An 18,615-nucleotide genomic window follows, 5' to 3' on the forward strand; every position below is an offset into this window, starting at 1 on the left:
GCCAGAGACGTCAGGCTGAACACACACATACACACACACACACACACTCTATCTGTATAAATCTGTCTTAACAAACACGCTCGATTTCCAGTGCGTAAATCACATTTTATCATTGACGTTAATACGCAACAAGGTCACCGGCCATCTTTTTCCTCCTGTGTTCTGTTCCCTTTCACTGCACACAGAATACACACAGTGAAAGCAGAGCTGACATGATACAGGCATTTTCAAAGAGTGGAAACAAAACCATGTCATTACTTCTGGAGTGCTGCAGTACAATGTCCTCATCTCAATTTAGAGATCCATGTGTGAGCATTTATTTGTGTATGCAAGAGATTTCAGTGCTATCATTCTTCCTCTCAGCATTTAGCACCACATACATCTGTCAAAATGACGGGTATGTTACTGATCTAACTAGACAATTCATCCAAGATTCATAATCAAAATGTCATAACTTGGTCTTCCAGTAGTCTGCTTAAACCAAGCCCCTTTCTTCAGTTTCTCATTCAGATCTGCCTCCATCCAATCAACAGCTGATGGATAGAACCAAGTCACCTGTTTCAATCAAATGTACATCACAAAATGGAAGAACAAATCTGTTACATTACAATTTTAAGGGGACAGTTCACCCTAAATAGAAAACTTGCATTATTTCCTCACTCACATGGCTTTCACAACCTCTTTAACTATTCTTCGGATTGCCCACAGAAGTTGCTCCTTTCCATACAATTCCATGCAATACAAGGCAAGTTTTTGTACAAAATGGATTTATTTATTTCTGTGGATACAAGATATTCGGAAAATAGCATATATGTGATCCTTGACCACAAAACCAGTCTTAAGTTGCTGGAGTATATTTGTAGCAACAGGCAACAATTCACTGTATGTGTCAAAATTATTGATTTTTCTTTTATGCCAAAAATCACTAGGATATTAACTAAAGATCATGTTCCATGAAGATATTTTGTACATTTCCTACTGTGAATATATCAAAACTGAATTTTTGATTAGTAATATACTTTGCTAACTTCATTTGGACAACTTAAAAGGCAATTTTCTCAATATTTAGATTTTTTTACACCTCAGATTCCAGATTTCCAAACAGTTGTATCTCAGACAAATATTGTCCTATCATAACAAACAATACATCAATGAAAAGCTTATTTATAAATCTCAATTTCAGAAAATTGACCCTTATGACTAGTTTTGTGGTCCAGGGTCAGATATCATATAGACTACTATTGTGGTGCAGCATGAACATTCTTCAAAATATAAAATTTTTTGTTTCACAGAAAAAAGTCAAGTCATACAGGTCTTATCAAAATGAGGTTGTTACATGAGTAAGTGATGACAGAATTTTTGGGTGAACTGTCACTTTAACAAACAAGAAAACGCTTTAGCAAACACACAAATACTTAGGCACGCTTGTTTTCCTTAAATGATGGGAACTAACCATAAAATAAAGGGATAGTTTGCACATAAATGTAAATTACCCCATGATTTACTCATCTTCAAGCCATCCTAGGTGTATATGACTTTGTTCTTTTAGGCAAATATAATTGGAGTTACACTGAAAAAATGGCCTGGCTCTTCCATGCTTTACAACAGCAGTAAATGGGGATTGAAATTTTAAAGCCCAAAAAAGTGCATCCATCCATCATAAAAAGTACTCTACATAGCTCCAGGGGGTTAATAAATGCCTTCTGAAGTGAAGCAAGGCATTTTTATAGGAAAAATATCAATATTTAAAACTTTATATAGCGCAATCTCTAGTTTCCGCTAAATGTTGTAGGCACGTACACAAGAGAGTGGCATTCCAGAAGATGACTCTTTAAGACATGTTTTCATAGTTGTTAAACTTATGACCCTTGGATCTCCACAATGTAGGATATTTCAGGTTTTATTATCCTTGTGGAAATATCTGGTCTCCAAAACATTGGCAAAATCTAGTGTGCGCAAACTCACCTCTCTCACTGGCGTCATCCACCAGCACGATTTCCTCCAGCAGGGATCTCGGTGACCTGTCGATGACGCTCTGGACCGTTCGGAGCAGAGTGGTCCACGCTTCATTATGGAACACAATCACCACACTGGTGCGTGGGAGATCGTCTGGATACACCTTCGTTTTACACCTGCAAAATACAAAACTTGGTAATGAGAACGGAAAAACTTGCAGACAATCGATATCAAGATATTGAAAGAAGCTACATTCTCCTCAACTCCCTTCCCTCCTGAGCACAGAAATGAACAGACCGCACAGGTTCTGGAGAGTTCTGTTTGAGATTAGCATTTATCAGAAACACACAGGCCGTTATGGAGAAACGGTGAGCGGAGAGCTGCTGGAGAGACTGTGTGAGGAGTCTCATTTAGTGTGAGGAGCTCTAAAAACAGATGACACTGGAATAAATGATGACAGAGAGTATGAATGAATGCTTGTAACTTTGGCAGGTTTGGTCACACCTTACGGTAAGGTGTAATATTCAGTCTAAAATGAGTTAACAATCAGCATTAACCAGCAGAAACAATTAAGAGATTTATTATAACTGTTATTAGCACTTTCATCTAGTCTGTATCTTTAGCTCAAGCTTCTTAAAAGAACAGTTCATCTAAAAATATCTGTGTGAAAACAATAGAAGTTTAGAGAAATGCTGACGCTTTCATACAATGAAAATAAATGGGCCATATGTTGTCAGTGATGGCTATGTGATTGGTTCTTCTTTGTTATAAACTATCATGACACACCAAATTTGAATATGAGCATTTTTAAGTTTCACAAATAAAAAAGATAACATATTCAGTTAATGATTTAGGACTTCGAATTTCAGTTGGTTTTGGGGTATATGGAGCCCCTAAAGGGACATGGTGATAGAAAAAAATACGAGATGGGAGAAAAGAATAATATGTTTTTGTTTATTAGCATAAAATGCATATTAACATTCCCGCCTCATTTCTTATTGTATATTAGCATAAAAGCATAGACTGGTTTTACATTCACCCACAAAAGTTTTGCATTTCCCCATGAAACTGCATTTGTGCTTCCAAGAAACTTTGCATCCTCACATAAAACATTTGCTTTTGCATGAAAAACCTCTGAGTTCTCCAGGAAACATTGTATTCGCTCACAAAAATTTCAGGAAAATTTTTTTGGGGGAACAAAAAATGTATAAATTATTTATCATCACTATGTCCCTTTAAGAGGACCATAGAACTATTACTTTAAGTTCTGTTAAATTAAGGTTACTTAATTTGCCAATTTTTGGTAATTTCATTGTACAAATTAAATTTCTACAGTAATGTTTATTGTTACTTTTATTTTACATCAATTCTCATTGTAGCCAGTTATTCTGGAAATGAGCATGTTCTGGCAATAAGACAAGAACACACAATGAATTTAATTGGAGAGGGAGAAAGTGAGATTCCAATCTTTCTCGGATTCCAGAATATGGTCTAAAAATTCCAATAAATGTTTCCATAAACATTCCATTCCTCGACTTCCTCGTTGGTCTATATTTCAATCAGTCATCCAGAGCATAGGCTCTGATTGGTCATTTAAGGGTCTGTAGGCAGGTTCAGAGAATGTGTTGATTGTTTGTCGATTATGTAACTGCAGGTCACTGTGCCAGTCTATGCTGTTGTAGGAAGAGGAAAGCCAGTGTTTGTTGTATCTGGAGAGCTAAAGTGGGACACACACTTCCACTTCCTGCCTCATTTCCTGTTTGCCCTAGCACAGCTGGGGGATTTTGGCTGTGATCACCCACATTCAACAGTAAACATTCCTACAATGATCCAAATGATTAATAACTTACACAAAAAACAACAACACTAAAACATTTAAAGAGAGACAAAAGAGAAGAAACAACCTTCCAACCTACTTGCCATCACACACAGAATTAATTAAATGAAGGTGATGGGTTGTAACCCATCATGTCCCATCACTGTGGTAACACAAACCCTCTTGGCCCCATCTTTCTTAAACTCATCATCTGGAAACACACAGGCTGATCTTTTTAAATTCATTAACCTGATGTTGAATCTCAGGACCCCAGACAATGGTGTAATTTGCAGCCGAGGCATCTCATTGGTCAGCCCTGCCACCTGCTTGATTAAAATGAAGCACATATTTAGCTCTCATTCCTTGGTGTCCGTTCTCCTAGATTTTCTGTCTCCCTATAAAAATCCATTTTGTAAAACAGGGAGATCATGCATCCCTTCCCTCCGATCAGCACAGACGCCACCATCAAAGTGTGAGTGAGTTGAGTGGGTGAGGTAGCATATGTCTGGACATGGCTTTATATTTGCACGCGTCTGTGTGTTTGTGTGTGTGTGTCTAAGAGCAAAGGTTAAATCAGCCTAAAATAGCTGCGACAACATGGAAATTAATGGCTGATCAAAAGATGGAAGGAATCAAAGATGAAACACACACATGCTCGCACAAACCCTCAGAGACACCAGACACGCACACAATCACATTTCTCAGGCCCTGGGAATAATTGGATATATTTGGTGCAATCAGAGAGAGACAAAAACAGCCGTAGGTCTGTAGAACTCTTCCATCACTCACTCTCTCTCTCTCTCACACACACACATATACGCATAATATTATACTGGATTTTTTTTTAACAGACTCCCCAGGCCAAATCTTGCTTAACTTCAGCACAGAAAGAGAGAGAGAAAGAGAGAGGCAGTGGAAGAAGAATGTGAGCTGTAGTTATTCAGTCATTTACAGGACATCCTTCTTGATTGAGTTAGTCCACTGATGCAGCTCACTGTGATTTTACACACATTTTCAGCTGTGTGTGTGTGTGTGTGTCTGTGTTTGGGAGGAGTAATTGAGGACAGCCTTTCTTTTTTACTTTTGCTCTCCATCTAAAGCAGAGATAACAGCCAGAGGACACAGAGGATCGGTTAGTCATCAGTTCTCAAAGTCACCGTAATCTCAAACACAAACATTATAAATCCAAATCTCTCTGACCAGCGCTTTCACCATATCAAAGAACAGAATCAAAAACAGAAAATGAAAATACAGAAACAACCAGCGGGTGCCACGGCTGGCTTCATAGTCCAAAACACAGACTACAAATGGCAACTGTGGACTGAAGGCCACATTTGACTCATTTTGAAGTTTTTATTTGGTCAAACCTTTGTGTACATGTGTAAAGCAGTTGAAATAAACGTTCAATTGGTTGAACGTTTTAAAGAGTTGGAAGCCACTCTTTTACCCACTCAGACCTCTCCTTTCTGTTAACATTGCAATAAATGTATACAGGTATGGATATAAATGTATTTAAATAAATGTTGTTCTTTTTGACTTTTATTTACCAAAGAATCCTTAAAAAATACACAAATAATTTTCGAATAGAAATTTGAGCAGTTTTCAACATTGATAATAATATTAATAAATGTTACTTAAGCATATAATCAGCATATTACAGAAGCATGATTTCTGAAGGATGATGTGACACTGAAATGTTGGATTAATGATGTTGAAAATTCAGCTTTTGAAATATTAAATAACTAAAATAAAAAACTAAGCTATTTAAATTCAAATAATATTTTACAATATAGTAGTTTTCCTGGATGGATTAAATACAGCCTACAGTGAGCATAAGAGTCTTCTTTAAAAATATTTAAAAAAATGTACCAACAACAAACTTTTGAATAATTTAGTCTATGAATTATTTTTCAATAAATTTCAATATTTTTCAATAAATTTCAATAAATGATATTGATTACAATGTGGAAACACTGCCTCTTCTCACATCCCCCCATATCCCATGACTCCAAAACTTTAGTATCTTAGTGAAAATTATTTAAACATTAATCATTTAAAACATATATATATACATTACTTTATTTATTCACTCTGTGGAGTCAATTATTTTCTCATGTTTTTAGTAGACATGCCTCCCTCAACGCCTCAGAAACTCTTTTTTTTTTCTTCTCGGAAAAACAATGCCAATAAAAGCTTCCCAAATCTAAGAGAAAGTAAAAAAGACATATAAACACACACACTGTCAAACTGTAAAGGAAATATTGTGTTACCTTACCACAGTACAGTTCTCAGCATCAAACACACACACACACACACACACAGCGTTACCTCCCAGACAGCAGGAATGTAGTAAAGGAGAAAAGGTCAGTATTGTTCCCAGCTGTGAGCTGTTCTCTCTACGCGACACACAACTGTAAAAACAGCGTGTGTTTTGGTGTGGTTGCGTAAATCTAAGCTGACTGCGAGTTTACAGTCTTGACCATATGCTTTTAATGGCTCTGCACAACTTGCTAATTACAAAAATACAAGCCAAAAACGTTTTGCTTGCCACACTGTGGAGGCAAACCAAAAAACTCACACACAGAGACAAAAGTAAAAAGAATGAAAAAGGCAAAAGGAGAAATAAAGCAATGCACCATTTAGCTGACAGATCGCCCAGTGATTATGTTAATGAAATCGTTAAACAGTACGCCGAACATCCAATCAGGTCATCACTTTTGAGCAGCTAATCATGTTATGAAGGTCAAAACAACAACAAATCTTGTAATGGGGATCATATTCTACAGCAGAGATGTTCAATTAATGATCCAAAAGGTCCAGCCTTCCCAGCGAAGGTCCTCATACAGTTATTAAGTTCTTTGTGGACAACAGCAGTACTTTGCAAAAGTAAAAGTACTTGTCAAAATGTGGCCAAAAAACAGTGTCTGAGAATATTTCTACAAAATGATATTAAAATATTTAATCAGTTCATGCAAAGTGGATATAAATATTAAGTTAGGATCAGTTGTTTAATCAGATGTCTATTGATTTCGAACCCCCCTGCTGTATTCTCATTTTCAATGGCGTTCTAACAAAAGTATCAATCTCTCATTGCCATTTCTGCGCTACTGTTGTTCGTCTGACTCAAGCTCTTTTAAATCAGCAACAGGGCGCTTTATGTCTTCAGTGGGGAGAGAAATAATGCGAATGTAGCGGAAAGAGTTGAAAAGAAGCGTGTCTGGAGCTAGTTAAAAATATTAGAAGAGACAGCAGCCATCATTACCACAAACAACACTGAGCACTTGTGATGTGTACAGCACTGAAAAGAAAAATGACACTACTTAAAAGTGGTTGAAAACCATTTATTTTAGCTACATTTAATTAAAAATATATATAAATGTTGAAAGTTAGTCAACTAAATTTATTTAAATGTAGCTAAAATAAATTGATTGCAACCACTTACGTTAAATTTGTTTTAGTAAATTCAGTGAATCATTTTTTTTTTCAGTGAGCTCTGTCATTTTGACATATTGTTTAATGTCACTAATGTTTTAATAAACTTTTGTCTCGCGCAACTTGAACCTGACCAGATCAAACTGGTCTAATATTTAGTTTCATTCAAGTCTTTATTCACAATGTGAATTTGCTTTTTATTTTTATTGATATATTTTCAATTTTCCTTTTACTTGAAGTTTTAGTTGTCTCTGTCATTTTTATTTTTTTTATATAGTTATTATTTTTTATTTCCGTCATAGTTTACTTATTAATAGTTTTAGTGGTCCTTATTAGTACATCAAGTCAAACGAAATGAAAATAAGAAATGTTGCCTTGGCAGCTAACTGAAATAAAATACGTTTGCTTTTTTCAGTTGATATGGAATTAATATATGTTTTCAATTCAGTTTTAGTCAGCTACAATAAACGTTATATATTTTACAAAAAAAATTTTTTTTTATTTGCTGAACTGTTTTTAAACCCTGGTTTAAATTAGGTAACACCTTTTAAGGTGTCCTTGTTACACGTTACATTTACTTACTATTGTAACAACAATAATTATGCATAATTGCATGCAAGTAACCCTAACCCAAACCCTAATCTTAACTCTAACCATATAGTAAGTACATGTAGGTAATTAATATTACTCAGTACCTAAATGTATTATATTTTTTCAATATACAAAAAGTGTAACCAAATTATATCCACTCATCACATCAGATGTTTTCCATGTCTGATTTCTGAATGCCACAGTTTCACTGACAAAATGTGAAAAAGCACAAACTCGAAACTCATTTACTGCATTCAATTACTCATTTTCAGTTTGCTGTTTTGCCAAGGTTTCAAGGATCATCTAGATGACACAACATTGGCACAGTTCATGCAGGGGTGTGTTTGGGAAGAAACCGGCACAAATACATGAAGATGCTTGCCCACCCACACACACACACACACACTTACTTTCCCCTTTGGCAGATACATTTTCAGTAGCTTTCATCTCCACTTTCCTTTTTTTCTTGACTAGTTATTCCACTTCCTTCCTTCTGTAGAGATTGAGATATCTTACATCTTTGATATCAAATCTCCCTCTCTCTCCGGCTCTCACTCGTCCTCCTTTGATATGTAATTTAGAGAAACAGATTAATGTATTCCATTTTACTCCATTCAGAGCAGCAAACCAGTAATTTAGTACACATCACACACAGCACTTAGGCACTATGAGTGTGTTTGTGTGTGTGTGTGTGTGTGCAAGACAAGGGAGAGAGCAGGAGGTCAGGGAAAACAGAGAGGTAACTGGGAAAAGGTTTATCTGCTGATGCACAGTAAAGCATAATATGACGTGTTTGAAGAGCGTTGCTAAGATACTGTCAAATCAGTCCAATCAGAATCTGATCCTCCAACCAGACGAAAAACGATCCTTAAAGCTGAAGTGCTTCAGTTTTCCTTCCCCAGCTTATATATGCAGAGACAACAAGAATAAATCACCAATCTCGCTTGTGAATCATTTTATCAGAATACACAGCTAATTTTCAATGTCTGCCAATGTAGAAAGATGCTTTTTTAAGGTTCAGATTAGGGCTGGGCGATATGGCCAAAATTTCATATCCCGATATAGCTCATTTGATATCCTGATAACGATATACATAAAGATATAGCAATTTTTCTGTTAATTCAGTTTATGAATAGTCTATATAAAATTGCAATGTAGAAATGCAGTTTGAAATGATATACAAAACAAATATAGGTAGTATGGACTAAATATTTATTTTATTTAGAACCTTTTTTTCAAGCAAGACTGTTGGTCATGTTAACACCTGTCATTAAAATATTTAAACCCGCTATTATCGACCGTGTAGATATGCTTGGCAACAGCAGAAGTGATCTCCTTCCATCTGCGGGAGCTATGGCTATATGGTGTGCCACAGGTAAAAGCCTGTGGAGCCGTTCACATATTTCGTATTTTGCGCGCTCAAGTTTGTTATTTCCAATGTAGGCGCGCGGTAAGCGCGGTCATAATGGAAGCGCGGTGCGACGTGCCCGTTTTTTCCAGGCGTGTCCGCACAGCATCGAGTTAAAAACATTTCAACTTTTTCATCCATTTTAGGCGTCCATGCAACAGAAGTCGCCCCTCTTAGGTACAAGCTCCTCGGTTTGGGTTGGCTGGTCATCTTGTTGAAAATTACCTTGGTCTAAACCGCGTCTATTACCGTCTTCCACCGGCGGCGCCAGGGGGGGTCTTGGGGGGTCTCAAGACCCTGCCAAAAAATGCCTTGACCCCCCATTTGACCCCCCAGCCTCTTCCTGATTAAAAAATATATATATTCGGGATAAAGATCCAAAAATGTTTCTCTTCGAACTACGCAGAACAATAATAAATAATAATTATTTCGACATTTATTCATACACTGAACCGAGAACCGTTTCTGTCGTACGCGTCCGATTCGAGAACCGATGAGCTGATGATAACTGCGCATGCGCGATTCAGCGTGAAGCAGACTGACACAGAGCGAATTTGATCTAATTGTCCGAAAGAACCGGTTCACTTGAGCACCTGCTCCTTTGCCCCTTAAGTGCCCTTTTGTCAAAGCAAAATTTCCTGATTTTTTTTTTGTAATAACATAAACTTTTGTGAATGCCTGCCCACGCCGAATCATAATATTAGTACAATTTATTAATAATAATTTAGCCGTAAATAAAATGACCAACATGATGACCGTTCACCTGACTACGACCTCATCCAACCGGGAAGATTCCTCATGCTGCACGCGCATTTTTTAATTGCTAGAGGATATTTTCAATATCGTGGCAGCTGGTAAGTGGTGTTTCATTCTCAGCGAAGTGATTTTGGTGTTTATTTACTTATTATTAGGCTATTTTACAAGAATGATGTGATGTGACAACATGCAGATACGTTGTTTATATTGCAGTGTGTAGCCTGTAGTCAAAGAGTATAGAAGTAACTTCTATACTCTTTGCTGTAGTGTAGAAGTAACACTAGCGTGCTGTTTGAGGGAGAAAAGTTTCACATGCATCGAGGGGTCTGGTCTTTTTTATGTTATTTGAATAAACCTTTATTATATTACAGTACTTATTTATTTTTAACACGTAAAAATAATTATCACAACACTGGTAAGGCTTATTCAGATTTTCTCATTCTCTGAATTATCATTATAAAAATAAAAACAATTCAGAAATGAATTAAAATATAATTATATTTTAAATGTGATGCAAATATTTTTTCTACAAAAGCAACAGTGTTTACAACAGCAAGACCACTTTAGCCTGTAAACTCAATAATATCTATCTGGAAATAAATGTAAAAATATCAATGTCAATAAAAATGCATAATATACCTGACATGAAAGTGCAGTGTGAAGGATATGAATAACAAATGTAGCCTGTAATTTGTTTACATTGCAAAGGTGTTTTCGTTGTTTAGTAGCAGAAATATGCAGTTATTAGCCATGTCCACTGTATTTTTTGTTGGTTTTCATGAGACCCCCCTTGAAAAGACCAGGACCCCCCATTGCCCCCCCAATCAAAATTGTCTGGAGCCGCCACTGCCGTCTTCCTCCATGTTTGTTTATGTATTGCAGCGTGCATGGGCATGCCGTTGCGTAAGGTGCATCTTGACGTAAAATTCTGCCGTAAACGCCTTATCGTAGCGTAAATGATAGAGCCATATATAAAACGATTGACATTTTCTATCGTCCAGACGATATATTTCGTCATATCGCCCAGCCCTAGTTCAGATTACTTTTTCTGGGAAGTCTGCTTCATATTTTGATAGGTATTATGTATATAGTAGACTATACTTAAGACAAGCTGATTTTCAGTACATGGATTTTCTATACACAATCAGTGGACCCCAGAACAGCCCAGACCCTTCATGACATGGATTTAACAAGATCCTGGGAACCTTCTTGGTGCATGTTGACATGATAGCATCAAGCACATTTGCTGCAGATTTATCAGTTTGTGTGTGAGGAGAATGAACGGGGGGGGGGGGGGACGGGGGGGGAGTGAGAGATGAGGGATCCGTCTTCTTCCCATACATGTTTTTGAGCTGTGGAGTCAACAAAACACATCAGACCATGTGCTCTCATGCAAATATGAGGTCATATTTGCAGAGAAAATCAGAGGCAGACTCTCACGGGCTCATTTACTCACTCTTTTCCAGCTGCAGCATACACACCCCACACCGCGCATCCCCAATCGCTTAAATTCTGTCACATCAAGATGGAAAACCATGGGCAAACTGTAAGATGTTGTAAAACTGTGTAAAACCATTTTAGTGAAAATGCAAACAGTAGATTGGTAACATGTTTATTCATTTTAAATCCTAACGTTTCTTTTTATATTTTTCAAAACCTTTGATTTCGATCTCTTTAAATGAACGCTGTTCATCTGAACTATTTATTCTTCAAAGATTAATCAGGCTAATCAGCATATTAGAATAAGAATCATTTCTGAAGGATCATGTGACACTGAAGACTAGAGTAATGGATGCTTAATATTCAGCTTGCCATCACAGGAACAAATTACATTTTAACATCTATTAACTTTAAATACACTCTAAAATACACACTGTCGTTAAATACTGTCTGTCAGGAAGAGAAACTACAGACACCTCCAAGCCCACACACACACACACAAACACACAAAGAGAGAGTCACAGTTTGACGATGCGTCTGAAAATAACAGATAGTTTAAAACAAATACTGGAATGCAAACTGGAATTTTGAGCCAAATCATGCGGCCCTACAAATTTGCACAACAAACATGGTGTTTATTACATATATCTATTGTTTTAAAAACTGCATTATAAATCACAAATCGCAAAAAAATATTGCCAAGCCAACAGAACCAACCATATTCCGTGGTTAAAAAACTGAGGTACGAATTGAAACATTGGCTAACTGTATTGTTGCACCAATATATATATATATATATATATATATATATATATATATATATATATATATATATATATATATATATATATATATACACACACAGTACTGTATATATACACAGATGGAAAGAGATGGTACTATGTAATTACAAAACTCATTAAACAACAATTATCCTGGCATTTTATCAGACCTGCAGTTCCCTCCAGTGACCCAGTGATTTATCACCATGCCAGGCACTGCCAGGATGCATATGCAAACGATTTAGTTCATTAAGCACACTTGACGTAATGCTTGACGTGCAGCTGTATGCGAGCGTGTGAATATTGTGTCCAGCTCACAGACGTTCTTCTGCTTTACTTGGCTCCGAGACCTCGGGTGACATTACTGTCATGGTGGAATAGTTTCCATGGTCGCGCCTTGAAAGAGAGAACATCCAGGGACTTATTAAAACCGTAAATATTTAAGGCAAGGCCTTTTGAAAGCGTGTGTCCATTGCAGAAGAACAAACTCCACATTATTTAGTGCAGTGGGAACTGTTTGGAGCGATATCAAACAGAACAAAAGAAGCGTCACAAACACACGCACACAAACGTCTTTTTCTTTGCTTTCTCAAGGACGAATGTGACATTTTCTCTTTTTCTCTGTCGCACCTCAGTGAACTTACTACTGCAGAGTGTAACAGAAATAGAAGGTATATTACGTAGTGTAAAAATACACACACACACCCACAACCACAATCCACACACAGTAATCTGACCTCTACAACGCAAATAATAGCAGTTAATATTTGACGCGGAAAACGCTTACAGGATAAAAGGTGTTTAAATAACACTTAGGGTGGATGATTGCGACATATCAAACAATTCATCACACACTACGTAATTCACAGTCCAGTGTCTTATGTAAATGGAACTATGAGTTAGGACATGTTTTTGCGAAAAAGCCTGGGAAAAAATGTTAAATATTAAATATTTAATTTTACTGAAATACTTTTTAAATTCAGTGATCTTGTTGCACATATTACTATAATTAATTATATATTTGTACACTACCATTCAAAAGTTAGGGATTTGTAAGATTTTTTTTTATGTTTCTGAAAGTCTCTTATGCTCACCAAGGCTCCATTAATTTGATAAAAAATTTTAAAAATATACTACATTTTTTATTTATAATTAATTACAATTAAAAAATTAACTTTTTGTGTTAATAGATTTAAAAAGTAGTTTATATTTAGTTAACATTTTCAAAGAAAGTTATTTGAAATAGAAATCTTTTGTAACATTATAAATGGAGTTACTCTCTTTTGATAAATTTATTGCATCCTTGTTGAATAAAAAAAATGTATATATTTTATGTAATATAGAATCATAATTACCCCAAACTTTTGAACACGTTAGCAAAATTATGTGTATTTAATCACATTTGGATGGGCAGAAATTCTCATGACATAACTGCAAAACAACAAACAATACAAACTCTGGTGTTTTACAAAAAAAAAAAAAAAAGAAAGAAAGACAAAAAGGACAAACTGCTGTAAAAAAAAATGTTGCTTATGTGTCGAAAAGATTGTTACTTCCTGTTTGAGTTGACAGTTTGTTGTCAGAATGATATACCTGATGGCCTAAATGTGTTTCTTAATTACTTTTTGATCTAAAAGCGTTTTATTGAAAATAGTTTTTAGACTAATATACTGTAAGTTATGTCAGCCTATGCATGTATTTCTCAACAAAACTAAAATATAAACACATGTACACACACACACACACACACACACACACACACACACACACACACACACATAGAGAAAGATAGATAGATTGTGCTACAATGTGAAAAACAGAACGAATAGGTGTGTCCAAACATTTGACTGCTAGTGTACGTTAGTACAGTGTGACCAAACGCTGTTTAATCTTCACCTTTACAAAACCAAAGACGGAAAACAGCTAAAAAGAGAGCAGACCACATCCTGCTTTAAGAAGAAGAGTTCAGCTCTTTCATTCTGACTCAGATTTCAACCAGTTTCCCCTCAACTTTTCAGTTTAACAAGTCTGTGCATTTACAAGTAACATATGTTCTCAGTTATAAGAGTTAGATGGCATTCTTGTGAAGGTGATAGTGGTGAGTCTGACGATGTGTGTATGTGTGTGTGAAGTAAGGTCACGACTGTTATTCTGTAATTGACACACTCTTATCTTTTAATTGAAAATGTTGATTCTATTGCTTTGCTTCAAACATAGTTAAGAAAAAAGACCTCTTCGGTAATTAATCTGAGGGGCAGAAAATAAACACATTTCACGGATCAATGTTTACATTTCACAAAAGCACGCACACATGTCGCGATAGGACTGTCAGTTACCCTAAAGTCAAACAGCCAAACACCAACCCTCACAGTTCATAACATAACCTCCATTCCAAAATGTTCAATTGGACAATTACAGGCATAAAGCAATAAGTCCCAAGAAGCCATGGTCTACCGTAAATTTACAGTATAACACCCCCTTAGCTGTTATATATTCATTGTAAACCACGGCTTCGCAGGGCTTATTGCTTTTATAAAACAGTTATTCCATATACGTAGTAAGGTTTCACAGAATAAAACAAAGCAAATAATGTTTAATGATACAAAAAAATAGTGTAATTTACAACTGCTTCGAACACAACTCAACCAATCAGAATCAAGGACCAGAACTATCTGTTTTATTAAAAAAATAAACTCCCCTTAAAGGAAGAGATCATAAATAAGCAGACACTCACCCCTCGAGACGCACATCCGGTAAGGATCGGTTGAGTGCAATCATCTCGCTGGCCATCAGGTTAAACTGGTTAATCTTGAACATCTCCTTCATCCTCTCCTGTTGGTCTTTAGCGATGACCACTGGTTTTCCCATCTCCCCTGGGCCGTCATGAGGCCTTTGAACCACAGCTGGAACACAAACACACATGGAGTCAAGATTGTTCCCTTGCCTTTTGATTGAGTACATATGGGCGTTTCTCCAACTACGGCCACTTTGGGCTCTGTTGACGTTAAATAAACCCATCATGTTCTCACTAGTTTATTTAATCTGTCCAAAAGTGGATACACACATCTGAATTCTGTTACATTTGGCATTTTTAAATGAAAAAACACCACCACAGTAGCATTTCCACCACATCTCAAATGATGTATTCTGTGATGAGAATGAATTCTTTCTAAGGCCAATTTACACAAGCTAACATTTTATGCAACACAAATGTGTGAAATACCATGAAAACCTTTATATACAGTGCCTTGCGAAAGTTCTTTTTTTTCAGTTTTTGTTATGTTTCTGCCTTATGTTAAACTGCTTTAAATTATTTTTTCCCACATCAATGTGAACTCCATACACCATAATGGCAAAGCAAAAAAAGAAAAAGTTTTTGAACATCTTTGCAAATTTAATGATTAATGTGAAGTTAACCTGTTGCAAATTCAATTGAATGGGCATGATGAGGAAAGACACATGCCTTAATGTAAGGTCTAACAGCTGATAATGCATATCAGAGCAAAAGTCAACCCTTGAGGTCAAAAGAACTGCCTATACAGCTTAGAAACAGGTTGGTGTCAAGCCACACATCGGAAGAAGAGTTTCGGAAAAAAGTCTGCTTCACTGAAGGGTCACAGAAGCATGTAGTCTCTGTTACCCTTAATGGAAGAAGTCTGAAACAACCAGGACTCTTCCTAGAACTGGCCTTCTGGCCAAACTGAGCAACTGATTGAGAAGGGCTTTGGTTATGGTTAGTGTGGTGACCAAGAACCTTGTGGTTACTCTAGTTGAACTCCATGATAATATTTGGAGATAGGAGAAATCTACAGAAGGACGAAATCTCTGCAACACTCCACCAATCTGGGCTTTATGGCGGTGTGGCAAGACTAAATCCTCTCTTCCGTTAAGACACATAAAACACACTTGGAATTTACAAAAAAGTACCCACAGACTCTGAGAAACAAGATTATCTTGTATGATGAAGCTCAATTCTAAGCATAATTTTGAAGGAAACCAGCTCTGCTCATCACCTGCAGAGTAGCATCCCAAAAATAAAGTGTGCTGGTAGTAGTCTCATGCTGTGGGGTTGTTTTTCAGCGACAGGGACTGAGGTACTCGTCAGGGTAGAAGGAACACTCAGTGCAGCAAAATATAGAGATAGCCTTAATGAAAACACAGTCCAGAGCATTCAGAAGCTCAGACTGAGAAGAAGGTTCACCTTCCAACAGGACAATGACCCAAGAGTAGCTTCTAGACAACTCTGTGAAAGTCCTTGAGTGCCCCAAACAGAGACTGGGCATGAACCCAGTCAAATATTTTCAGAGAAACCTGAAAATGTGCATCTGCTCCTATACAACCTGACAGAGCAGGAAAGGAGAAGAATGACAGATAACTGCCAAATGCTGATGTGCAATGCTTGTCACATCATACCCAAAAAGACTTGAGGCTGTTAAGGTTCTTCAGCTAAATATTTAAGGCATTAATACTTATGCAATGCACTTATTTCCGATATAATACATTTACAAAGTTGTGACAGTTCTGTTTTTGCTTTTTCATTATGTTGAATGGAGTGTAGACTGATGTGGGGGAAAAAAAAGTAATTTAAAGCAGTTTAACATAAGGCTGCTTCATAACAAAATCTGAAAAAAATGAAGGGGTATGAATACTTCCACAAGGCACTGTACATTCTGCCCACAAAAAAAGAATTTGTGGCCTAGATGTCTATGCACAATTGTTCATTGTGCCATGTGTGTGTTTTTGTGGATTTTGTGTGGGTAGATAAGCACTGAGCTTTGATCATTAATAACTCAAAAAGCATGCTTTGGTGAGATTAAGGTCAGATTTGCAAAAGTGTGAGAGATTACATCTGCTCTAAGAGGCAAACTGCCTGTTTTTAAGCCTTGTGTACGCTGTGTGTATGTACGGCTGACCCGCGTGCATGTCAAGTGGGCAGGATTTAGCTGTTCGGACTGAGCGCATTACAAGGCAACTTTGTCCTGTTTCCCTGCTCAGCAAAATCCAATGACTTTGCTCAGGGATTCTGGGGGTAAAAATGGTATAATCATCACTAAGGACACAAGCAGCAGAAAATGTGCTTTATTAATATGTTGAGCAGATTATTTTAGGGTTATTGTTCTATGAGAGGGCGGCCAAAGTAAAGCAGCTCTCCAGTGACCAAACCAAAGTGACCTGATCAGGGGGATAGAGAGGTCAGTTAGTGACAAAGAAAGCTTTGTGAAACAATATGCTTTCACACTGCATCACCATCCACATGCTTTATTCTCTGTGACTGTTCCCTTGAAATCCAAGATCTTCATATTTACCTTTATATTGAGCCTACTCACAGTCCTAAAACTGTTTAACATATAAAGGTAAACAAAAAATGTCCTTACAATTTTATTTTGCTTCCTATAAAATAAGCTGCACAGGTGGAATGTGGTTGCAGCCTTCAGTCGATGCAGCTCTAAAACTATGAGAGATTATATTTCGGTACTCTTTTCTTCTCTCACAGAAATACACACAGTTCAATACCTGGCCATATTTCACAATATAACACCATCAGACACACATCCAATGGAAATAGTCTTCTCACTTGTGTGTGTGTTCGTGAGTGCTTCCTGTTTTAGCAGTTTGTGTGTTTGGAGTTCTTTCGCTACAGTATACTTAGGGGACAAAACTCTCCCCAGAGGTTAGATAAATCTGACAAAACCTCTTTTGGGTGCACCCAGGGATGGCTTCAAATTGGAAAAAATGTTCTCAGTACATACAGTAAATAATAGGGTTGGGAATCAAGAAACCGTTTTAGAGCCGTTTTCATTTTTTCCACAATAACCATAGAAGAATCCTGCTCATATTGCCTTAAAATAAAGATAAGGATCTGTTACTGTGTTATGATGCAGCTACTTAAGCTTCATGCTACTTGCATTGGTATAATTAGTGACTCATAATGTGTAATACAATGTAATGAGTTGTTAAAGATACACATTAAGCACATAATTTTATATAAAAAATTATACTTTAAAAGTAGTATGAAAAATAGCAATACAGCAGTAAAATTCATGTTTCGGTTCAATGCAACAATATGGTCATGGTCATGGTTCGGTACGTTTTCAATGGAGGGAGGGGTCGCAATGTCGGAAATATTTCTGTTTTAAACGATGAAGGTGAGCCAATGGATATCACACAAGCAACACCCAGACTTTGCTTATGCTGGCAAATTTATTAATCTCAGTCAATTATTTAAAAAATGTAATAGGATTAGTCACATTCAGTTTGTAATGCATACCGAATGGTTCAATATGAATACGTGTATCATTACATATTTACATACAACTTGTATGATACAAGTTTGTACAACATGTAGTTGTAGTTTTTGCATCTTTTCTGCAAATATATTTAACAAGTCATTTGTTTAACATTTACATCATGTCAACAACTTCATGTGTGCTGCA

The 18,615-nt window shown here is 36.5% G+C and overlaps 1 protein-coding gene across 2 annotated transcripts in view; it reads right to left on the bottom strand.

Moving 5' to 3' along the window:
- The window catches only part of LOC113116636 (polypeptide N-acetylgalactosaminyltransferase 1), a 90,573-nt gene that overhangs the window by 21,998 nt on the left and 49,960 nt on the right, over window positions 1–18,615 (bottom strand). For both annotated transcript variants that reach the window (XM_026284892.1, XM_026284893.1), the window contains 2 exons: window positions 14,916–15,084; window positions 1,966–2,132 (listed from right to left, as the gene is read on the bottom strand). In XM_026284892.1, coding sequence (XP_026140677.1) covers window positions 1,966–2,132; window positions 14,916–15,084 — 336 coding nt within the window. The remainder of the gene's footprint in view (window positions 1–1,965; window positions 2,133–14,915; window positions 15,085–18,615) is intronic.

Source organism: Carassius auratus, chromosome 16 (genome assembly GCF_003368295.1).
Source record: "Carassius auratus strain Wakin chromosome 16, ASM336829v1, whole genome shotgun sequence".
NCBI lineage: Eukaryota > Metazoa > Chordata > Actinopteri > Cypriniformes > Cyprinidae > Carassius > Carassius auratus.